Source organism: Oncorhynchus mykiss, chromosome 6 (genome assembly GCF_013265735.2).
Source record: "Oncorhynchus mykiss isolate Arlee chromosome 6, USDA_OmykA_1.1, whole genome shotgun sequence".
Classification (NCBI taxonomy): Eukaryota; Metazoa; Chordata; class Actinopteri; order Salmoniformes; family Salmonidae; genus Oncorhynchus; species Oncorhynchus mykiss.
The window spans coordinates 58,993,912-59,016,563 of NC_048570.1; the positions used below are offsets into that span (position 1 = coordinate 58,993,912).

Sequence of the window (22,652 nt, forward strand, 5' to 3'; positions counted from 1 at the left end):
TGTATGACAAACCATTTAGCCAGTGAATGATAACCTGGAACCAATAGAGGTATGAGATGAGCAAAAAGTGGAGCAGAGAGAGAGAGTCAATGAGAGAGGACAGAAATACAGTGAGAGCGAATGACAGAGAAAGGAGGGATGGCAGGGAGGGAGAGGTACACAGACACCGAAAGACAGCGAAAGGGATTAGAGGTACAAGGGATTGAACGAGAGAAAGGAAGAGAGAAATGGAAAGACACACACTGAGTAATAGATTGAGGAGTGGAGGGAGCGAGAGCAGGCTTTGCTAGGCTCGCTGCAGTAAACAGCATTATAGTTTGATGGCCTTGAGCCTGCTCATTATTGACTAGGATTGATTTATTTAGAGATTCTCATCTCGCCATGCTCTCACTACGGGGATGCTCTCACTATGGTGTAACAGGGGAGAGAGGGAAAGCACGCTTTTCTTCCTCTATCCACGTTCATATGGGTCTGAGATGAGAAAAGTCTACACTATATACTGTCCTCATGCATAAAGAATCTAGCTATCATTACACAATATGGATTTGTGCTGAAATCAGAAATATAACTGTTTCAGTATTTTGCCATAGGGTATGCAAAACAGTATGCTTTGCTCTTGATTGAATTATACACTTGTCTTATGATTAGGTATTTCATGACTAGTAAATTACAACCTTTTTCCACTCAAAAAGACCCCAAGTGGTGCAGAAAAACAAACAAACATTCTTCAGTGATTTTTTTATTTTTTACTCCAAATGAATGCATCTCAGGACACAACATGATGCACATGCCAGTGTCTATATTACATTTTCATGAGTGTGGTAGACAGAATACATTTTTTTTTGTGTGATATTCCATAGCCTGGTATAGACTGTGGTGTGTGTTAGACGTTGGGATGCATGTTGTCTATCTTAGGGGTTATGGACAAGCTTGTGTGAGGTCGTTAGTTGGGTGATGCAATCGATAGTACAAGCTTTGTTAGGGTTCTGATACGAGAGGAGAAGAGAGGAGAGGAGGAGAAGAGATGAGAGGGAAAAAAATGGCTCGGAGGCAGACTGCAGCTAGCCCGCCACTCAGACCTCCTCTGCTTGGTAATCAGAGCAACAGTTCAGCTCCTGCAGAGAACAGACACACATCTCTCAATCGGAGAGGGCCTTTGAAGACACACGACCCAATAGGGAAGTCTCTATGAGCTCTGACCAGAACCTAACTTCAGAGTAACCTTTTTCTTAATCACACAACACTCTCAATCCAAGTGATGACAGACAGTCATACACAAACACTGTGTTTTGGAGTTAGAGACGGTGGCCTTCAGAACACACAACTAGAACAGCATCGCGTGTCAATCTCGGAGACTTTCTTTAACACCTCACTCTCACCTAGATGAGCATTTCTCGTCTTAAGACAATTGCAACATTTCAGTAATGTTGCAATAGATAGAGAAACAGACAGACATGGGATTGCATATTCCCGTGCAATAGACCCAGCGCTACAAAGCCCTCTAAAAAGCGACTTGATTTTCTTGTGACACGTGTGCGAGGAGGGTGAACATTGTCTTCGTAAATTGATATATAAAAGAAATTGCCGGTGTTGCAGCTTGTTTCTGGTTGGGTACACCGGTACCTACCTTCTGACGAGTGAGAGTTCACTCAGAGATTGCCCTGATAATTGGGAGATTTAAATTCAATCAGTCTCAGCCTGTCACCCTGGTCCCCTTGCTAAGTGACACCTTATCAAACTACTGCTAGGTGAGCACGCAACAATCAACAGATAGAACCAAAAACAAATAAGGGCAATTGAGAGGGAGAGAGGGATATCAAAAAGGAATTTGAACAAACTGAAATGACAGACAGACAGACAGACAGACAGAGGGAGAGAGGGAGAGAGAGAGAGAGAGAGAGAGGGAGAGGGAGAGGGAGAGGGGGAGAGGGAGAGGGAAAGGGAGAGAGAGAGAGAGATATGCAGGAGAGGAGGAAGAAATCTGAGGAATGATCAAAGCAGAGAAGTTGAGTCAGATAAGGTGTGATGGAAGGGGGAGGAAGGGATAGATAGAGATAGAGAGATTTATGGAGAAGTACTGTATGGGTACATAATATACTCTAAAGGTCACAGCAGTCTATAGGGGAGGATTGATTTTGAGAGTACCACTTGCCACTCTGCAAAGAGAGCCCTTATTTGGTAGCCGTCATAGCAGTCCGTCAGCAGTCTGCCTGTCAGGCCTCTCAGCACCAGCCATCATGCTGATAATGCAATGTCAAATCAACGCAGTGGAAACGGTTCACGCAGTCACTTCTAATCAAACTGAACCAGGAACTTTCTCTCTCTCTCTCTCTCTGTGTGCGTCTGTCTCTTCCTCCTTCTGTGCTCTCCGGTGCCCCCTAGTGCTGCTGCTGGGCATCTTCCTGTACACCCGCTGGCGCAGTTACAAGGGCCTAAAGGAGGGCGTTTACCACGTGTCAGCTCACCATGACGGCTGGGAGGACATCAGAGAGAACGTGCTCAACTACGATGAGGAAGGAGGAGGAGAGGAGGACCAGGTAAGAGCTAACACATCTATGTCTCCTACACACAATGGGATAATGTGCCTTTTGGTCCCTTGTCACAAACAGTTTCAATGAAGACAGTCCCAGACTGAATCTGTGAAGTGAAATAATTCCGTTTTGGATTACAGGCAAGGCATTATGGGTAGTACACTTGCTCAAGCACGCTCCTCTTCCCCACCACGCCATTGTAACACCTTCTCCTTCTGGTTCACCTCCTACTCCAACTAGAACGCAACCAGTGTAGTGTTTGTATGTGCACAATCTCCTTACACACAATTAGACATAATGTGATTATCAGATGCTTGGTGATGCCGCAATACTTCAGGTCCTCTGGTGGATCTGTAGACGTGAACGCTGCAGCAGCACACAGGCTTTGCACACTTTTCTCATCAGGTAATCCATTACGGAGCACACCCACGCGTGTGTCATTTACTCCTCCACTTTCCTCCATCCTCCTTTTCTCCAGGGCCCGGGCTTCCCATCTCTCCAGAGTGAAGCACTGCCGTGGTAACGAGGGTGAATCAGTCTCGCCGGAATCAAATGAGCGTTGAAGTGATTGTGTGTTATATAAAAAAAAAAAAATGGATGTTCTCCAGCCCTCGTCCAATATTTCCCTGTGCTCTGTTGAAGTGAAAACACTCCCCTCGCCCCCTTCTCGTTCTCTCAGATGACTTGGTGTATTCGGCTAATACGATCTGTCACCTCTCCACTAGCAGAGAATTAATCTGGATTTTGCTCTCTAAGGGAGGAAATGAAGACAGATTGTAAACGTAGACAGGTAGAGCATACGGGGAGAAAAGGGATACCGCCGAGGAAGCTCTGCTATACTCTTTTTTTCCTCCTCCTCACTCTCACCATCCTGCTCTATGATGTGATGTTTTACTTCTGTTTGAGTCCCAGGAAGAGTAGCTGCTGCCTTGGCAACAGCTAATGGGGATCCTAATAACATTCGGAAATACTCTCTATTGCTCCATCTGTCCATTTGTTCCTCCTTTCCATTCTATTTTGACATTCCATCCTCTCTCCCTCTGTGTGTGTGTGTGTGTGTGTGTGTGTGTGTGTGTGTGTGTGTGTGTGTGTGTGTGTGTGTGTGTGTGTGTGTGTGTGTGTGTGTGTGTGTGTGTGTGTGTGTGTGTGTGTGTGTGTGTGTGTGTGTGTGTGTGTGTGTGTGTGTGTGTGTGTGTGTGTGTGCGTGTGTGCGTGTGTGTGTGTATAGAATGCCTATGATATGGCCGAGCTACAGAAGTCTCTCCAGCCCAGTCCGGCCCAGTCTGTCCAGTACAGCCGCTCCAGGGCCATCCACCAACATCACCACACCCAGCACCAACATCCCCAGCCCCAGGACACTCTTAGCAGGTTGGGCGCCAACACCGCCCTCTCCTCATTTACCACCACCCTGCGGAGGGACGTGCCGCCCACCAGGACCCCCGCCCAGGGCCAGAGCAGGCCCCTCCTGCTGGCCAGAAAGAGCCTGTCCTTCTCCAGCCAGGACCTGGCCCGCTACCTGTGTGAGATCATCCGGGATGCTGACCAGGCTCCAGAGACGGCCCCCTTCGACTCCCTGCAGGTGTTCTCCACTGAGGGGGGAGGCTCGCTGGCCGGGTCCCTCAGCTCCTTCAGCTCAGCCGGGCTGGAGGAGGACACGGCTAGGGGCCAAGACTCCCTGAAGGATTGGGGCCCACGTTTTGAGAAACTCAAAGCCCTCTACGAGAAGACCGAGGCCAGTGACCTCTGAACGCTGAGGGAGACAGACCAAGCTACTGTATTGCAGAGACCACCAAACAGCAGGAAACTACAGAGCTACAGGAAACTAATTGGAAGCATAGGAGGAGAGAGAGAAGTTCGGGAAGGAGAGAGAGACTGCTGGAGAGCTTGGCCTCTCCCCTCTCTGAGAGTGACTTATTCTCCACAGGGTTTTTCCCTCTGAACGGGCCTAGAGCGAGGCTGAGGCTGGGACTGACGTTAACCTAACCGGGCCTATAGCTGAGACTCACAGTTCACTGGATAATGGGAGCTGCCAATCAATGACACGGACAGATTAATTATGGCACTTACCGAGCATGGCACACACACCTATTGTAGTGACTTGCGGTTGACAATGATTCGGGTGAAAATGTTATTATATTTGTCAGTGAAATGAATTGCGAGGATTGCCTGGCACCTCTCGGACCTTGATATACCGTATTCCGTTCTCTATGTCTGTGATACATCAGTGTTTTAAAAACTGCTTAGACATTTGGTACAGGAAGATTTTTTTCTGTGGCCTTCCAGTGGGCTCTCTTTCTAAAAAAAAAAACACTTTGCTGGGTGTGCAGTCAACAGTTACAGTTGTGCTCGTGAGTCATATCCTAAACTTCTCCTTACTTGATTTGGTTTTCTATTCACTTCACTCTCCCCTCTATTCATTTATATTCACCGGAGGGAGAGAGCTCAGAAATCAAGCCACAGAGATGAAAAGGAAAGGACAGAGGAGCTGAGGAAAGGGCCTTTTCTGTTTCTCAGCTTTAACCTTCTTTCTCAGGAATACCAAACATTCTGAACACCACCATTGCAGCTGAAGACCATGATATGAATACAAAATGACTAATTCGTGGTGAATGGCGGTCCAAGGTGAAAGAAAGTGCAGAGAGGGTGGCACCCGAAGCCTCCTATAGAATGGACAGTGGACACCCTCTGACCTTCGCTGTTGTTGCCATGGTGCTGTGGAGGCAGACAGAGCTCACTGTATTCACTGATATTTGTCTGAAAGGGAGTGTTTACCGGTTGTGTTTAAGAGGTGGCGGGAGCTTTCACTGTAAACAGTATGAGCCCAGCAGTTTGAGTGTTGGAAGGGAAATGATCCAGCCACATGGGTAGTCACACTAAGGATCTCACCAAGGGGGGTTCAGCTATTTATCTTCCCCAAAGCTGGAGGATGATGCACTTACCCCCACAAACGGTTCCCCCCCCTATCATATAAACCAGGACCAATCTGCCCACACTAAAAACCCTTCAGAAGCCAGCGTTCACTGCATTTGTGTTGTTCACCTCTGCTTTGAGAGAGGAGTGCAGCGTGGAGGTGAAATTAGCCGTATAATGCAGAAGGGAGGAAGAGTGGAAAGGAGGGAGAGTTTGTGCTCATTCAAAGCACCTCCGGGACTCGGAGTTAAATGTGCTTGTGTGAGGAGCTGTGAAGCTCCATGGGGAGTAGAGAAGGGGACGGGAAAGGGTTTTGGAAATGGTTTGTTGCACAGCAAATGGAATAAATAAAAAAAGAAACGTAACCTCCCTCTGCGATAGACTAAACGCCAACGTTGTATTTCATGTATTTCAAGGTGGCGTCAGCACACCCTCCTCATTATTTTGATTTAGTTTCCATTTTTCCACTGCAGAGATGCTGCATGTTGAGCGTGACGGCACAACAGTGAAGGGTAGGAGTGTGTTAAAACACATCAGAACCCTAATCCTAATGGGAGTTGATGGCGGCGCTGTCATGCTGTAAACCAAAGGATCATGGGAGTTTTAAAAGTCGATTGAGAAGTCGACATTTCTGATTACGGATTTCAAACGTGCCAATTTTCTGAAGGCAGCCACAACGTGAGTTTAAAATAGGATGGGGAGATGAGGGAACGGAACGCTGCCGCAATGCAATGCTTTTTTATAGACAACAAAAGCTCCTCAAGGGATGGAGTTCTGATTCATCTTCCGAGCACGGTTGGCCAGGAACCTGGCTTATAGAGGAGCTAGTAAAAATAATAATGATTAAAATGTGAAGATTGTGTTTGGGATTCACAGGATTTCTCTCTGGGTTGGGGAGAGAGAGATTCTACTTTAATTTGTATCATAAATGGCTTGAACATTGTCTAATGGATACAGACATATTGTGGAATTTTATGTTTTTACCTCATTTGTATATAGAAAGATAAATTAAGGCATTGCTTTTTTAAATGTGTCAATGGAAGAACTATGGATCACGTACTGCTTCTTTAAGAAAAAAAGTGAACTTATCTTTTTTATCATTATCATGACCAGCTTTGAATATAGATATCTTGGTGTTTTGTATTTGCATCAATCTTTTTTCTCAATAAAGATTCATTTGTTTGAATCGGTGATGTTCCTGATTGTTTGCATACAGCATGATGTGAGTTTATGGCAGGGTTCCCCAACTGTCGGCCCGAATTTGGCCCGCGTGTGGTTTTATTTTTGCGGCCCAAGTTATCTGAGCAATTTTTTTTTTAGATGTTGTTGAAATTTCATTGTTTGTCATAAAAAAAAGTAAAAACACCAGGAAATCAGCTCCAAATTATTTTAATGAACTATTCCCACACATGATATAGTCTGTGATCGTATACAAATGTAAGCAAGGTTTGAAATATATCTGTTTGGGCTTCTTGCGGTTAATTTGTCATTATGTTCCATACCCCCGACCATCCACTCAAGAAAATTGTTATTATTAATTTATTTTAAATCGGCCCGCGGCAGAATCTAGTTGATGATCCCTGGTTTATGGTATACAGGACAAGAAAAGATAGTGAAAGCCTCAAGCAAGTTCTTGTTTTTGGCCTTGGTATCTCCATCATTGCATTTATTCTCTTGCAATTAATTTTTTGGTGTGAACATCAAAAGAATGGAAAAATGACAGCAGAATACCAAATGTGAAGAGAATTTTTTTTTTTTATACAAAGCAACAGAGGAAACAAAGTCCCTTTCGATAAGAACATGGAACACTGATCAATGGTAAACTGCATTCACAAGGAAGATGAAACAACATAAAACATGATACACCAACTAGTGCAATTTCTCCACAGGCACGTCAAACAGGACCAACCCATTTACTGGGTGAACAGACAGACACAGAACAATAGGAGAGGAAATATCACAAACACCAGAATAGCAGAGGGGCGTCTTCTAGATTAAACACAGTGTTAAGTAATGAAGAAGACTGGCCCACAGACACTTGTCATCATGACTTGGAATGCTTTTCAGATGGTACAAAATCTGATGCGGTCGACAGAATATTGGAAACATTCATGTAAACAATCTGCATTCGATCCCCAAAATGGTGCCTATTTGATATGTAACCTCCCCCCCCCCCCCCCCCCCCCCCGTATGATTTTCCTCTGTAAAGTTTCAAGTTTTGACAAAGCTTAAATCATGCAAAATAAAACTATGAAAATGACATGTGTACAATTTAGAATTTCATTTTTCAGCACTGCAAGCAACTGTTAGGTTCAATAACACTAGACACATTTTACATCAACACAGAGATTAAATAGACAAATGTTGAAGGCACTTTCATTCAAGTTGTTAAATCTTTAAACAACATGAAGCAGTCTATATTGCCAATATGCAATAAAATAAACACACAACCATTTACATTATTGAATCATTTGACATTACCCTGTTAAGTCTGAATTGGTTTACATCAGGATTTAGACTACAGTGCCTGTCATAAGTATTCACCCCACTTGGATTTCTTCAAATGTTATTGTGTTACAAAGTGGGATCCAAATGGATTTAATTTTTATCTACACAAAATACTGTAATGTCAAAGTGTAATAATATAGATATATATTTTAGATGAATGGAAAATAAAACATGAATTGATCTTGATTAGATAAGTATTCACCCCCTGGGTCAATACATGTTTGAAACACCTTTGGCAGCGATTAGTCTTCTTGGGGTAAGTCTCTAAGAGCATTGCACACCTGGATTGAGCACACCTGGATTGAGCACACCTGGATTTTTGTCCTCTATTCTTTTCTAAATTCATTAAGCTCTGTCAAAGGTGTTGGGGATCACGGCTAGACGGGCCATTTTCAAGTCTTGCCATAGATATTCAAGCAGATTTAAGCCAAAACTAACTTGGCCACTCAAGAACATTTACTATCTTCTTGGTAAACAACTCCAGTGTAGATTTGGCCTTGCGTTGTACAGTCGTGGCCAAAAGTTTTGAGAATGAGACATTCATTTTCACAAAGTCTGCTGCCTCAGTTTGTATGATGGCAATTTGCATATACTCCAGAATGTTATGAAGAGTGATCAGATGAATTGCAATTCATTGCAAAGTCCCTGTTTGCCATGCAAATGAACTGAATCCCCCAAAAACATTTCCACTGCATTTCAGCCCTGCCACAAAAGGACCAGCTGACATCATGTCAGTGATTCTCTCGTTAACACAGGTGTGAGTGTTGATGAGGACAAGGCTGGAGATTACTCTGCCATGCTGATTGAGTTTGAATAACAGACTGGAAGCTTCAAAAGGAGGGTGGTGCTTGGAATCATTGCTCTTCCTCTGTCAACTGTGGTCACCTGCAAGGAAACACGTGCCGTCATCATTGCCTTGCACAAAAAGGGCTTCACAGGCAAGGATATTGCTGCCAGTAAGATTGCACCTAAATCAACCATTTATCGGATAATCAAGAACTTCAAGGAGAGTGGTTCAATTGTTGTGAAGAAGGCTTCAGGGCGCCCAAGAAAGTCCAGCAAGCGCCAGGACCGTCTCCTAAAGTTGATTCAGCTGCGGGATAGGGGCACCACCAGTACAGAGCTTGCACAGGAATGGCAGCAGGCAGGTGTGAGTGCATCTGCACGCACAGTGAGGCGAAGACTTTTGGAAGATGGCCTGGTGTCAAGAAGGGCAGCGAAGAAGCCACTTTTCTCCAGGAACAACATCAGGGACAGACCGATATTCTGCAAAAGGTACAGGGATTGGACTGCTGAGGACTGGGGTAAAGTCATTAAAGTCATTTTCTCTGATGAATCCCCTTTCTGATTGTTTGGGGAATCTGGAAAAAAAGTTGTCCGGAGAAGACAAGGTGAGCGCTACCATCCATCCTGTGTCATGCCAACAGTAAAGCATCCTGAGTGGGGTTGCTTCTCAGCCAAGGTAGTGGGCTCACTCACAATTTTGCCTCAGAACACAGCCATGAATAAAGAATAACACATCCTCCGAGGATGGTGACGAACAATGCTTTTCCAGCATGATGGAGCCCCTTGCCATAAGGCAAAAGTGATAACTAAGTGGCTCGGGGAACAACACATTGATATTTTGGGCCCATGGCCAGGAAACTCCCCAGACCTTAATTCCATTGAGAAATTGTGGTCAATCCACAAGAGGCGGGTGGACAAATAAAACCCCACAAATTCCAAGCATTGATTATGCAAGAATGGGCTGCCAACAGTCAGGATGTGGCCCAGAAGTTAATTGATAGCATGCCAAGGCGGATTTCAGAGGTCTTGAAAAAGAAGGGTCAACACTGACTCTTTGCATCAACTTCATGGAATTGTCAATAAAAGCCTTTGAGACTTATGACATGCTTGGAATCATACTTCAGTATTCCATATCACAAAAAATATCACAAAAAATATCTAAAGACACTGAGGCAGCAGACTTGAAAATGTATATTTGTCATTCTCAAAACTTTTGTCCACAACTGTAGGTTATTGTCCTGCTTTTGCATGTGCTTAGCTACATCCTATTTATTTTTATCCTGAAAAACTCCCCAGTCTCTTCCGATGTCAAGCATACCCATAACATGATGCAAATGAGGATACTGTACAGTTACTCAGTGATGCGTTGTGTTGGATTTGCCTCAAACATAAGGCTTTGCATTTAGGCCAAAAAGTGTATTCCTTTGACATGTTTTTTTGTTGCAGTATTACTATAGTTTTGGAATATTATTATTATTAAAAAAAATGGGGGGGGGGGGGGGGGGTGTCTGTAGAGCAGCTATAACATTTAAACTATCTACTAACCCTAGCCCTATCCCTTACCCTAAATATAACCCTAACCCTAACCGTAACATAACCCTAACCATAGCATAAACCAAACCGTAACCACAGTTGCTTAACAACAGATAGTATGACCTTGATAGCATATTGACAGTATGACCATCTGTAGAGCATCTACAGATGGGACTATCTGGACTATCCAAATAAAGTGTGACCATATTAAAATACCTATTACATTACAAATGTAGTAATGACAAATGCATTTGAAACTTCACGCACAGTAAAACATTTAGGACTTAATACAACTATTTTATCAATAGGAGTGGGGGAAAAGGTATGTGTGTGTTAATAACCACACCCAAGTAATAAAATACAGACAGCACTTATTAAAGTCCATTTCACACGAAAGCCTGCTGAATTTGCTGGATAGCTTTTCTTTCAATTTGATTTCGGCACAAATGAAAATGTGGCACTGACTTTCCCATGGATTGATGTTTCAGAATTGTCCCAATGAAAAGTCTGGTGTTTTGACTAGCCACGTGCTACATACAAACGCAGTTACAGGCCTGCTCGAGTTAGCGGCAGACGGACGAGCAATATCCCCCATCGTAGGTCGGATGGAAGCCTGAGCTGGAATGGGAAAGTAACTGAAGCTGGCTAGCTCTAGAAAACCATACGTAGATCTACTGTAGCTTGCTTTGTAGTACACCCCTCTGGTCTTTGTAGCTGAATCGGTGCTTGAAATTCAATACTTGACTGAGGGACCTTACGTAGGGGGGGACAAAGGAAGGGGTAGTCATTAAAGATCACGTCAACTACTATTATTTCATACAGAGTGAGTCCATGTAACTTAAGTGATTTGTTAAGCCAAATGTTACTCCTGAACTAATTTAGGCTTGCCTAAACAAAGGGGGGTGAATACTTATGCAACAACTATATTTGAGTTATTTAATTTTTATTAAAATCGGTATAAAAAAAAGTAAATCAATGACAGAAAATGACAAATCTATTTCAATCCCATGTTGTAATGCACCAACATGTGAAAAAAAGTACATGTTAGCCATAGACCAGTGACCATGAATATGTTAACCATTCACCTAATTCAACATTGACCAGTGGTCATGGTTTACCCACAATGCAGTCCTTCTACAGAATAATGTAGATTCTGGGGTGTTGAGTTGAGGGAATACACACAGTTAATAAACATTTTCTCATTTAATTTCCATTAAAATACTGTTGCTTCAAATGACCAATGCATCTAAACTGAATTATTAATACATTTGAAAATGAACTATGTCAATGCTCAACATTACATTAGTATGCACTTATTAGGAAAACATAATGGAATGACTTCTCCCTCGTAAAAAAAAAATGGTCAGCCAACTAAATTAAACATCCAATTTCAATGCAACGGAATGAACAAGCAAATCCTCTTCACAGTGGTATGACTGTTATGCATTACAATGAGAATGGCACTTCCCCTTGATGCCCCGCAACTGACAACGTATGCAGAACCTTGCGTTTGAGTGAGAGAGTATCGAAAGAGGAGTCCTCATTAACAAGTGGAGACGAGACATGGCACGGTTTTTAAAATACAAATGAAGGAAAATGGCACAGGGTGCAGCTGTGCAGTCAGGCTGCAGACCCGGCCACCAAAGAGACCAGACTGGCCTTCGCAATAATTACCCACGCTGCTCTAGCTTTCAATCAGCCCCCTCTCAAAGGTCCCTCTCCTCTTTCTTCTCTGCTCTGCCTTTAGTCTGGGTGAAAGCGAGAGGGAGCCGTGAATGTTGTTGTGATGCGCCGTCATCCCTCCTCTCCTGTTTACACATGAGCTTCCCGACACAAAGCCCTGGTTTGATATGCATGTGCTCATCTGCTCGCCCGCCGCAATCAGACGCTGCTCAAATCAGCGCCGTGTCAGCCGGACGTGATTACCTGCCTCGGGCTGCCGTGGCGCACGGAGGGATGGAAGGAGGGAGGGCGGCGGGTGGGAGAGTGCAGCCATGGTTCCAGATGAAGTCGGGTAGACCAGAGAGCAGGGAGCGGAGAGCAGTCATTAGGTTATCGACTTGGCAGGGAGCAGGAGGCTGAGTCGGAGACTGGGCGGCGGGCTGGATATGGGTGGGTGGGGCGTTGTTTATGGGGTAACCCAGGGTCTTATTACTGGGTTTTATCCTCCATGGCCACCGGCTCTCTGTCTGCCTTGGCTCTCTTCTTGCCCTTCTTCAGCTTGTAGACGTGGAAGGTCTTGTTTTGGAACACGCGGGAGAAGAGGGCTGTGTAGGCAGGGCCGCCTGTCTTGACGGACTCACAGAAGCGAGGATGGGGGGCGTGAACCAAGTCTGGGTCGTTGTCCCCGGGGCCATCCATGATCTAATCCAAAAAACACAGACGCATTCAACTGTTCAGACATCATGTATTGTCACAAGTAAATAGTACCCTTGAGTTAGATTTGTACTTGAAGGTAAGATGGGGATAACAAACCACAAGGATCCAGGGTATTCAATAATTAACAAAAAAAATGCATTTTAAATCGTTTTTTGTTATTCTCTCAATAAAGATTTGTAAGAGTTGATGTTGACGTGGGGATCACATGCAGTGAAACATTACTAACCCCACACACACCACTCGGGAAGGATGAGACTATGCAAGGCAAGCATGCCTCCAGAAATCCAAACAACCAGTGACTCATTTATTCCTGGCATCAAAAGCGGGAGGAGAGAAAATGCATCTTTCAACCAGCGGTGAGACACAGATCAGAGGAGGATGAATCTCCAGACCCGAACGCTGCCTGTAATTGAGCCCATTCAAAGCAATCATACTTTGAAGTGTCTATGAGTGACAGAGGCTGACAGACAACATGTGATTTATAGGGAGCACATGCAAACACACACATGCAATGCACACGCGCACACACCCAAACAACCCTCCCCATCCCAATCTCACAAACACCCAAAGAATCTATCCGTCATTCCCTTTCTCTCATACTGAAGCAGTCCAATCAATATTCCTCCTATCGACTCTCTCCAAAAAAAAATTATGTTTTAACCAAACAATCTGCCTCCTGTTTAAACAAACATGTACACATCAAAACACTCACGCGTGTACATACAGCCGCGGGCAGTCATACATTTGTGAACGAGCGGGCATCGCAGAACCCCAACCCCTGCCGTTACAGAACAGAAACGACACCTACGTGACCGTTGGACAGGTCCAGCAGGTCTCGGAGCCTGCAGCCCCGGCCATGCCTCCTCTCGTAGCAGACGCTGTCCTCCATCACCACGAAATCAGCCCCTGCCGCGCGCAGGATCCTGTGGACCTCCTCCGGGGATTGCCGGGCGTAGATCTGATACACCTGAAACGACCAGGAGGAGAGAAAACACAGCCAGGGGATAACACACACACACACACACACACACACACACACACAAACACACAGACAGGCATGACTTATTGATAGAGGGCTATGAGAGACTTTGCGATGAGTGTTAACAGCGGGCCGTGCTGGTGCTGGGGGCTGACGCCTCTGTGGCGCTGACTGGCAGACAGACACGCAGCAGGGTGGTGTGGAGGGAACATTCTGCTCACGTCCCCCAGGCAGAGCCAGAGCCCCCCAACCTGAGGAGTCCCCCAACCTGAGGAGCCCCCCTCCCTCTCCCTCCCACAGCTACAGAGCTTCATTAGTCAGAACTCTGCCTGAAAGAGCTCCGTGAGCCCCACACCACCGCACGGCACAGCACCACACGCTGTAGAGCGCCACCCGGAGAGTGGCAGAACGCTCTGTACCCAACCATCCAGCAGCCCTGCACCGTCTCCTCTCTGCCTGTCTGGCCGCCTCCCCCTCACCTAGACCCACGTGCTGCGCTGTCTAACGAGCTTTAGAGACGGTTCACACCACCACGATTAATCTCTGCATCTGACAAACGCTACTTGCCATCCCTGGGTGAGATGAAAACACGGCGTCGTCTGGCTGATAAAGTCACGCGCTTCTGTAAAACTGAGGGGAAAGCCAGACAGGAAATATAAAAAGTGACTGACAGCACACTCTCATGTTGAGGCTTATGTGACTCCATTCCCCCGGCCGCGGTTGACGGTCCCCTCCATGCTAATATCACAGCACAGGTACACAGAAGTGGTGTCCTCCCCTTGATAGGATCACCACCCAGGTGAGGTCATGCCTTCTGAATTCCATTCCATTTCTGGAGATGACTGGAACACGGCCCTTTCTTTTCCAAGTGGACAGTTTAATTCCCTGGTTGGCCTGAATTTAAAATGGAATTGACCGCCAACCCTGGTCAACACATATTTACAGGTGTCCTCCATATTTACTCTCCCTCTCAGGTCAGGCCTTGTGTTAAAATTTTAAATAAAAAAAATAAACAAATTAAGTATAGAAGTAGGATAAGGATAAAAGGATTGGTTTTACCTGTCTGGTCCTCTCTCTCAGGGCTTGGTCTTCATAGTGTGGGTGGTTAGTCAGGACTCTCCCTGTGCACAGTTTGATCCCAGCCAGCAACTGCATGCTCCCAGCAAACACTGCCTTCTTGGGGGTCTTTGAGCTGGAAGACAGAGGTAGAAGTAGTGTTTTACTTGGGAGACCAGCATTGATACTGCTGTATGCCACACAGAGGTAGAAGAAGTGTTTTTCTTGGGAGACCGGCGTTGATACTGCTGTATGCCACACAGAGGTAGAAGAAGTGTTTTTCTTGGGAGACCGGCGTTGATACTGCTGTATGCCACACAGAGGTAGAAGAAGTGTTTTTCTTGGGAGACCGGCGTTGATACTGCTGTATGCCACACAGAGGTAGAAGACGTGTTTTTCTTGGGAGACCGGTGTTGATACTGCTGTATGCCACACAGAGGTAGAAGAAGTGTTTTTCTTGGGAGACCGGCGTTGACACTGCTGTATGCCACACAGAGGTAGAAAAAGTGTTTTTCTTGGGAGACCGGCGTTGATACTGCTGTATGCCACACAGAGGTAGAAGAAGTGTTTTTCTTGGGAGACCGGTGTTGATACTGCTGTATGCCACACAGAGGTAGAAGACGTGAACACGCTGTAGAGCCCGGTGTATTTGTGTATTTAACAAGGCGGCGTTCATTTTTGTTGGCTCCCTCGTGACTCAGCAGCGGGCGAGTTACCACACGGACATCTGTACTTGCACACTGCAGGTGTCCCTTACTCAACGCCATCAGGTTGTTTTAACGATAACCTTCGCAGACATATTAAGACTTTCACTTTATCTTAAGAACAAATACTGGAACAACTTCAAGGAGACATTGAAAGGCTAGCGAAAGGGCAGCCTGCTAAGGCTGCTGGGAACATAAAATAGTTATCAGGAAAAAATAAACCATGTTTATCTTTCTTTCGCCAAGGAATCTTTCTCAAGGTGTTCTAGAGGAGGTGGTGGGTGAGGACTCACAGGAAGGACAAAGCCCGGTGTGGAATTTGTTATATGAGTACAGCCTAGAGAGGCTGACTCTTAAGTAGAGCCTTGTTCCTGCCGCAGCCCAACCTTGGGCCTGCTCGGTCTCATAACACTGATCTCCGCTCATCGACACAGTGACTCATCCTACACCGGTACATGCCTGAGACTCCCTCTGACCAGCTACACAACTCAGGGGGCGTCTAATTTTTTTTTTTATCACGAGCCACAACACAGAAGACGGAACAATCATTATGTTTACAGTCTGGTCTGTATACACTCTCCCTCAACATGGGCAAGTCTGATTGCACGGATACACTCGTGTGGGGAGAGAGTGCGTTTCCACTCATAGCAACCATTTCCAGTAATAAATATGTTAGTGGTAATTGTTGGTAATAACTGAGATATCAGGTAATTTCAGGCAGAAATAAGCAGCACAGTGTGCGCATAGTTGGTTGAGAACCACCTGTGGAGCTGTTGTTCAGGTATTTCACAAATCAATTAGGCAGTCGAAAACAGCACAAAAGAGCATAAGAAAAGGGTAGTTTGCTCAAACACACACACACATAGAATTAAATGATTTCAGTTTAATTTACTATTCCCTGGTGGAGGAGTCATTGTGTTATCTATATTAGAAAAGGAAATCAAATCGCTCACTAACTCTGTAAGAGATCACAGCAGAGCCTCTTTCACAGCAGCTATTAGCTCCTCCATTCCTCCCCCAAACCTCATGTTGATTTGCCATTAAAATCCACATCACAGAAAAGGGGGGATAGGTTGGGACCGCTAGCTCCCTCTGGACTCTGGGGGGAGAGATAGGACGCCCCCGCTAGGAACATTAGCAGCTTGTGGGGCTAATCGCCAACCACCCTGGGCTGTATGTGATGGGGTGATGGGGCTGACCTCTGACCTGCTCTTCCGGGTCACTTCCTTCCTCTCTGTGGGAGTTTGTGTTTAATTACTGCATATTCAAGTGAGATTCCTCATACCTCAGCTGATTTCTATTTCATTTCAGATTTATATTCTGCTATCTAAACGCCCGCCGCCCCGGTGACATTATAAAAATGTATTAATGCTGTTAATAGCTGGAGAAGACGGACACGGGTGGTGATTAAGTGTGAAATTGGTATGCATGAATGTGCCTGTGTGTTAGTTATGCTACATGCAGAGGTGGGACTATGTCATGCAGTAAATTAACACCATTGTACACCTGTTGATGCAGACTTTAAAGTGGTAGTGCTGCCGGCAGAGAGAGAGAAAGAGAGCAGATGGGTGGAAAGTTTCAGTGCCTACGAATCAGAGAGTAAAGGAGGACAGCCTACTAGAATGTCTACACAGCAAGAGTCCAAGAGAGGCAGGTAGGGGAGGGAGGGGGATGCTAACAGCTCTGAGATGCTAACGGCTGAGATTTGTAGGGAGCTCAGGTACGGCACAGACGGAGATCGAAACAGAGATGGGCCTGTCACGTCCATCCTAAGATCCTACAGCTCTGCTCATCCTATCTGACTGGCCGATCTGCTCTGCTCCCAGCTAGAAGAGACGGACCGCCACAGATAATCGGCTGTTACACCAACAAGCCACTATAGTGGCCAATTCAACCGCCACAGAGTCCAGAGACTGAGCGGAGGGTGATGATGATTGATTGACTGACTGAACGGTTGAGAGAGGGAGGGTTGGCAAAAATGTTATTATAATGCAATTTCACGGTGGGCGAAGTCACAAGCTTTCCATTGATATTATCCTGAGGGGGGGGGGGGGGGGGGATAACTGTGGTTCATACGAGGACAGACAAGAGTTTTACTTACAGCTACTGAGATCCTCTGGAGACTATGTATAATAAGGGGAAAACTTCAAATTTCGACAAATTATAAGGAAGAGAAAAAAAAAATCAAGCTGACAGAACGACAATTAGCAAGGAGTGAAAGTGGAGGATATGAGCGTATCAAAAACATGAAGAAATACACAGTTTACAGCGCGAAAACGTCCTCATTGTTCCAGTCGTGAACAGCCGCTCTTACAGCGACAGAAGTTTCCCTGGGAAAACAAAAGCTTCATTTGTCTTCATTATTCAAAAACAAGGCAACAATTCTGAAATAACTCAGCTTTCCAGAATCAAAAGGATGGCGTGACAACATTAACCACCAAACAAAAGAGGGGAAATTAATTGCATAGCAGCCAACGCTTAAATGATAAGGGTGTCTGTGATGACGGTGCCTCACAATGCGGTCAAAAGACAGAAATGACAAGACACCAGCATAACTTAAAAAGGGCACCATCACGAGTGGAGCCGGCACAGTCAAGAGAGAAATTATCAAGCATTTTCATACACAATGGCGAGCTACCACTGACTTCTGAATGTGCAGTTAGCAGGAGGAAGCTGGAGGGGACTGACAGACTTACAGACTCCGCTTTAACTGAAAAAGAAACAGTCAGCAAACAAGTCGTCTTCTTCTCTCCTTAACATCTCTGTTGCACTGTTTAAATCTCCCGAATTCTTCAGAGTTACTACAATGTAACTATTTTAAAATAGTTGCCCATGGATAGAAGGTATGTTCGAGTACGTTCCCCGGCAAGATTACCGCAACAAATCAATGAGTACTTCATGTCAACACTGTGAATGAGACAGAAATATATGTTCCTATGTTTTTTTGTTCACATTCGCTCTGAATTTGTGATAATGTACAAACAAGAGCAGCTTTGCTATGCCCGAGTCTCATGAAACACGATCCCCGCTTAACTCTTTCATCTTAAATGTAATTAGCGCATGGCAAGAGGCTTAATGCGCCAGCACCAGCGAAGGTAACGCTACACGCTAATCCGCCGAGCAAATTGGATTTTCTCTGGAGGAAGAGAACCTGTGTCATTTCACAGAGTGAGTCTTTTTAAGGTCGGTCCTCCCCAGTCAGTCTCTCTCAGAGCCAAGGAGCCACGCCAAATTCAACATCCATCTCCGATCACATCAGGACTGATTGGCTTGATAAAACCCTTCCACAGGGGCCTGGGCCACGGGCTGAACCACTGCCAACAGCTGGGTCCTCGCCAGACCTCCATGTCTTATTCATGCGCCACAAGCTCACCAAATCTACATTTCACATAAACACATGCAGTCACAGGCAACGATGGTGGAATTTGATCTGTGGAACAAAGCTAACCTGATTTGCGTTTGTTTGGCATCCACGCACGTGTGCATCTGCAGTTGAAGTCGGAAGTTTACATACACCTTAGCCAAATACATTTAAACTCAGTTTTTCACAATTCCTGACATTTAATCATAGTAAAAATTCCCTGTCTTAGGTCAGTTAGGATCATCACTTTATTTTAAGAATGTGAAATGTCAGAATAATAGTAGAGAGAATGATTTATTTCAGCTTTTATTTCTTTCATCACATTCCCAGTGGGTCAGAAGTTTACATACACTCAATTAGTATTTGGTAGCATTGCCTTTAAATTGTTTAACTTCGTTCAAACGTCTCGGGTAGCCATCCATAAGCTTCCCACAATAAGTTGGGTGAATTTTGGCCCATTCCTCCTGACAGAGCTGGTGTAAGTGAGTCAGGTTTGTAGGCCTTCTTGCTCGCACACGCTTTTTCAGTTCTGTCCACAAATTGTTTATAGGATTGAGGTCAGGGCTCTGTGATGGCCACTCTAATACCTGGACTTTGTTGTCCTTAAGCCATTTTGCCACAACTTTGGAAGTATGCTTGGGGTCAATGTCCATTTGGAAGACCCATTTGCAACCAAGCTTTAACTTCCTGACTGATGTCTTGAGATGTTGCTTCAATATATCCACATAGTTTCCTGCCTCATGATGCCACCTATTTTGTGAAGTGCACCAGTCCCTCCTGCAGCAAAGCACCCCCACAACATGATGCTGCCACCCCCGTGCTTTATGGTTGGGATGGTGTTCTTCGGCTTGCAAGGCTCCCACCTTTTCCTCCAAACATAACGAGGGTCATTATGGCCAAAAAGTTATATTTTTGTTTCATCAGACCAGAGGACATTTCTCCAAAAAGTACGATATTTGTCCCCATGTGCAGTTGCAAACCGTAATCTGGCTTTTACGGTGGTTTTGGAGCAGTGGCTTCTTCCTTGCTGAGAGGCCTTTCAGGTTATGTCAATATGGGACTCGTTTTACTGTGGATATAGATACTTTTGTACCTGTTTTCTCCAGCATCTTCACAAGGTCCTTTGCTGTTGTTCTGGGATTGATTTACACTTTTCGCACCAGTACGTTCATCTCCAGGAGACAGAACGCGTCTCCTTACTGAGCGGTATGACGGCTGCATGGTCCAATGGTGTTTATACTTGCGTACTAATGTTTGCACAGATGAGCGTGGTACCTTCAGGCGTTAGGAAATTGCTCCCAAGGATGAACCAGACTTGTGGAGGTCTACAATTTTTTTCTGAGGTCTTGCCTGATTTCTTTTGATTTTCCCATGATTTTAAGCAAAGAGGCACTGAGTTTGAAGGTAAGCCTTGAAATACATCCACAGGTAAACCTCCACCTGACTCAAATGATGTCAATTAGCCTATCAGAAGCCTCTAAAGCCATGACATAATTTTCTGGAATTTTCCAAGCTGTTTAAAGGCACAGTCAACTTAGTGCATGTAAACGTCTGACCCACTGGAATTGTGATACAGTGAATTATAAGTGAAATAATCTGTCTGTAAACAATTGTTGGAAAAATTACTTGTGTCATGCACAAAGTAGATGTCTTAACCAACTTGCCAAAACTATAGTTTGTTAAAAAGAAATTTGTGGAGTGGTTGAAAAACGAGTGTTAATGACTCCAAACCTAAGTGTATGTAAACTTCTGACTTCAACTGTATGTGCGCAGATTAAAGCAGAAATACATCGGATTTTTACCTAATCCAGGTCATCAGCTCAACGGTGTCAGGGTCGTAGAATTCTCTCAGTTCTGATACTTCCGTCATCAGTTTGGGCCAGAACTACAGAGGAACAGCATGAAGGAAAAATACCTTTAAATAACCAAACTCCACAGAAACACATCCGCTCACAATAATCACTTTCATATAACTCACACATCCATTCACACATCCCAGTGACTGCCAATTCATCTGTACTGTTGATAGAGTGAGGAGAGGAGGAGAGAGCCAAAGTCCTTAACACACTAGTCACCAGCCGGTAGCCGCTTCCATTTTTAACTCCATATCAGTTCACATTTACTGCAATCTCTGTGGGTGAGAAAATATTGTACTGCAAATTGTGATGAAATAGCGAGGCAAATGTCTCACCTTGTAACATAGAAATCCCAGAATGGCAAGTGGAACCGTGTACCTGATCAGCCTCAGCTGCAAAATGAGAGAAAAGAAAATAACCAGGGTGAACATTACAATCTGTTGTGACATTTTGTTTCTCTATACAGACATCTTGGTGTAAATCGGTTGTTACCATATTGCCACCTACTGGATAAGGTTGTAACTGTTCAGCACTGTACAAGCAAGCTACCATTTCAATGTGTTCCTATTGCCTCAGTGTAGGGCTGGGCCATCTCATGGTGGAATGCAGAACCTGCTAACAGGTACTGTGCTCACTCTTCTGTTAAAAGAAACCTTTGGGATCTGAGCTGTTGCCTTTACCTTTGTTTTAGTGTTACAGTGGATCGTGTTTAGGCAGAGGGACCACAGCTCCTTGCCACACACACCATAGGCAGCAAAGGCACACATATGGCCAGTCCACAGATATTTCATTCTGGAGAGAGGAGAACAACAGTGTATTAAAAAGATCAGAACAACCTTATTTCAACTTTGCACAACGTACTTGGCGCTATGAGGAAAATTATCAGCAGCGTTCTCCTTATATTATGAGGCAGAAAAATAAACATCACAAACTGGAAATGGCGTGATGATCAAAACGTTTGGCAAGATAAGGAGGGAGAGGGTTTAGAGAGAGAGAGGGTTTAGAGATCGAGGGTTTGGAGAGAGAGAGAGAGGGTTTGGAGAGAGAGGGTTTAGAGAGCGAGGGTTTGGAGAGAGAGGGTTTGGAGAGAGAGGGTTTGGAGAGAGAGGGTTTGGAGAGAGAGGGTTTGGAGTGAGAGGGTTTGGAGTGAGAGGGTTTGGAGTGAGAGGGTTTAGAGAGAGGGTTTGGAGAGAGAGAGAGAGGGTTTGGAGAGAGAGAGAGAGGGTTTGGAGAGAGAGGGTTTGGAGAGAGAGGGTTTGGAGAGAGAGAGGGTTTGGAAAGAGAGAGGGTTTGGAAAGAGAGAGGGTTTGGAAAGAGAGAGGGTTTGGAAAGAGAGAGGGTTTGGAAAGAGAGAGGGTTTGGAAAGAGAGAGGGTTTGGAAAGAGAGAGGGTTTGGAGAGAGAGGGTTTGGAGAGAGAGGGTTTGGAGAGAGAGGGTTTGGAGAGAGAGGGTTTGGAGAGAGAGGGTTTGGAGAGAGAGGGTTTGGAGAGAGAGAGGGTTTGGAGAGAGAGAGGGTTTGGAGAGAGAGAGGGTTTGGAGAGAGAGAGGGTTTGGAGAGAGAGAGGGTTTGGAGAGAGAGAGGGTTTGGAGAGAGAGAGGGTTTGGAGAGAGAGAGGGTTTGGAGAGAGAGAGGGTTTGGAGAGAGAGGGTTTGGAGAGAGAGGGTTTGGAGAGAGAGAGGGTTTGGAGAGAGAGAGCGTTTGGAGAGAGGGGGTTTAGAGAGAGGGTTTGGAGAGAGAGGGTTTAGAGACAGATAGGGTTTGGAAAGAGAGAGAGAGGGTTTGGAGAGAGAGGGTTTAGAGAGAGAGGGTTTGGAGAGAGAGGGTTTAGAGAGAGAGAGGGTTTGGAGAGAGAGAGGGTTTAGAGAGAGAGGGTTTGGAGAGAGAGGGTTTGGAGAGAGATGGTTTAGAGAGAGAGCGAGGGTTTGGAAAGAGAGAGAGAGGGTTTGGAAAGAGAGAGAGAGGGTTTGGAGAGAGAGAGGGTTTGGAGAGAGAGAGGGTTTGGAGAGAGAGAGGGTTTGGAGAGAGAGAGGGTTTGGAGAGAGAGAGAG

The 22,652-nt window shown here is 45.1% G+C and overlaps 2 protein-coding genes across 6 annotated transcripts in view; one reads left to right on the plus strand and one right to left on the minus strand.

Moving 5' to 3' along the window:
• Positions 1–6,627, plus strand: part of LOC110526935 (neural-cadherin) — a 186,056-nt gene extending 179,429 nt beyond the window's left edge. Inside the window, exons 32-33 of the mRNA XM_036980609.1 lie at positions 2,383–2,537; positions 3,760–6,627. Coding sequence (XP_036836504.1) covers positions 2,383–2,537; positions 3,760–4,278 — 674 coding nt within the window. The 3' untranslated portion in view covers positions 4,279–6,627. The remainder of the gene's footprint in view (positions 1–2,382; positions 2,538–3,759) is intronic.
• A 4,567-nt stretch (positions 6,628–11,194) lies between these two features.
• LOC110526249 (dpy-19 like C-mannosyltransferase 3) overlaps positions 11,195–22,652 on the minus strand; it is a 35,652-nt gene continuing 24,194 nt past the window's right edge. For all 5 annotated transcript variants that reach the window (XM_021607053.2, XM_021607052.2, XM_036980611.1 and 2 more), the window contains 6 exons: positions 21,284–21,395; positions 20,939–20,995; positions 20,550–20,632; positions 14,686–14,818; positions 13,456–13,614; positions 11,195–12,632 (listed from right to left, as the gene is read on the minus strand). In XM_021607053.2, the coding sequence (XP_021462728.2) occupies positions 12,420–12,632; positions 13,456–13,614; positions 14,686–14,818; positions 20,550–20,632; positions 20,939–20,995; positions 21,284–21,395 (757 nt within the window). In that variant the 3' untranslated portion in view covers positions 11,195–12,419. The remainder of the gene's footprint in view (positions 12,633–13,455; positions 13,615–14,685; positions 14,819–20,549; positions 20,633–20,938; positions 20,996–21,283; positions 21,396–22,652) is intronic.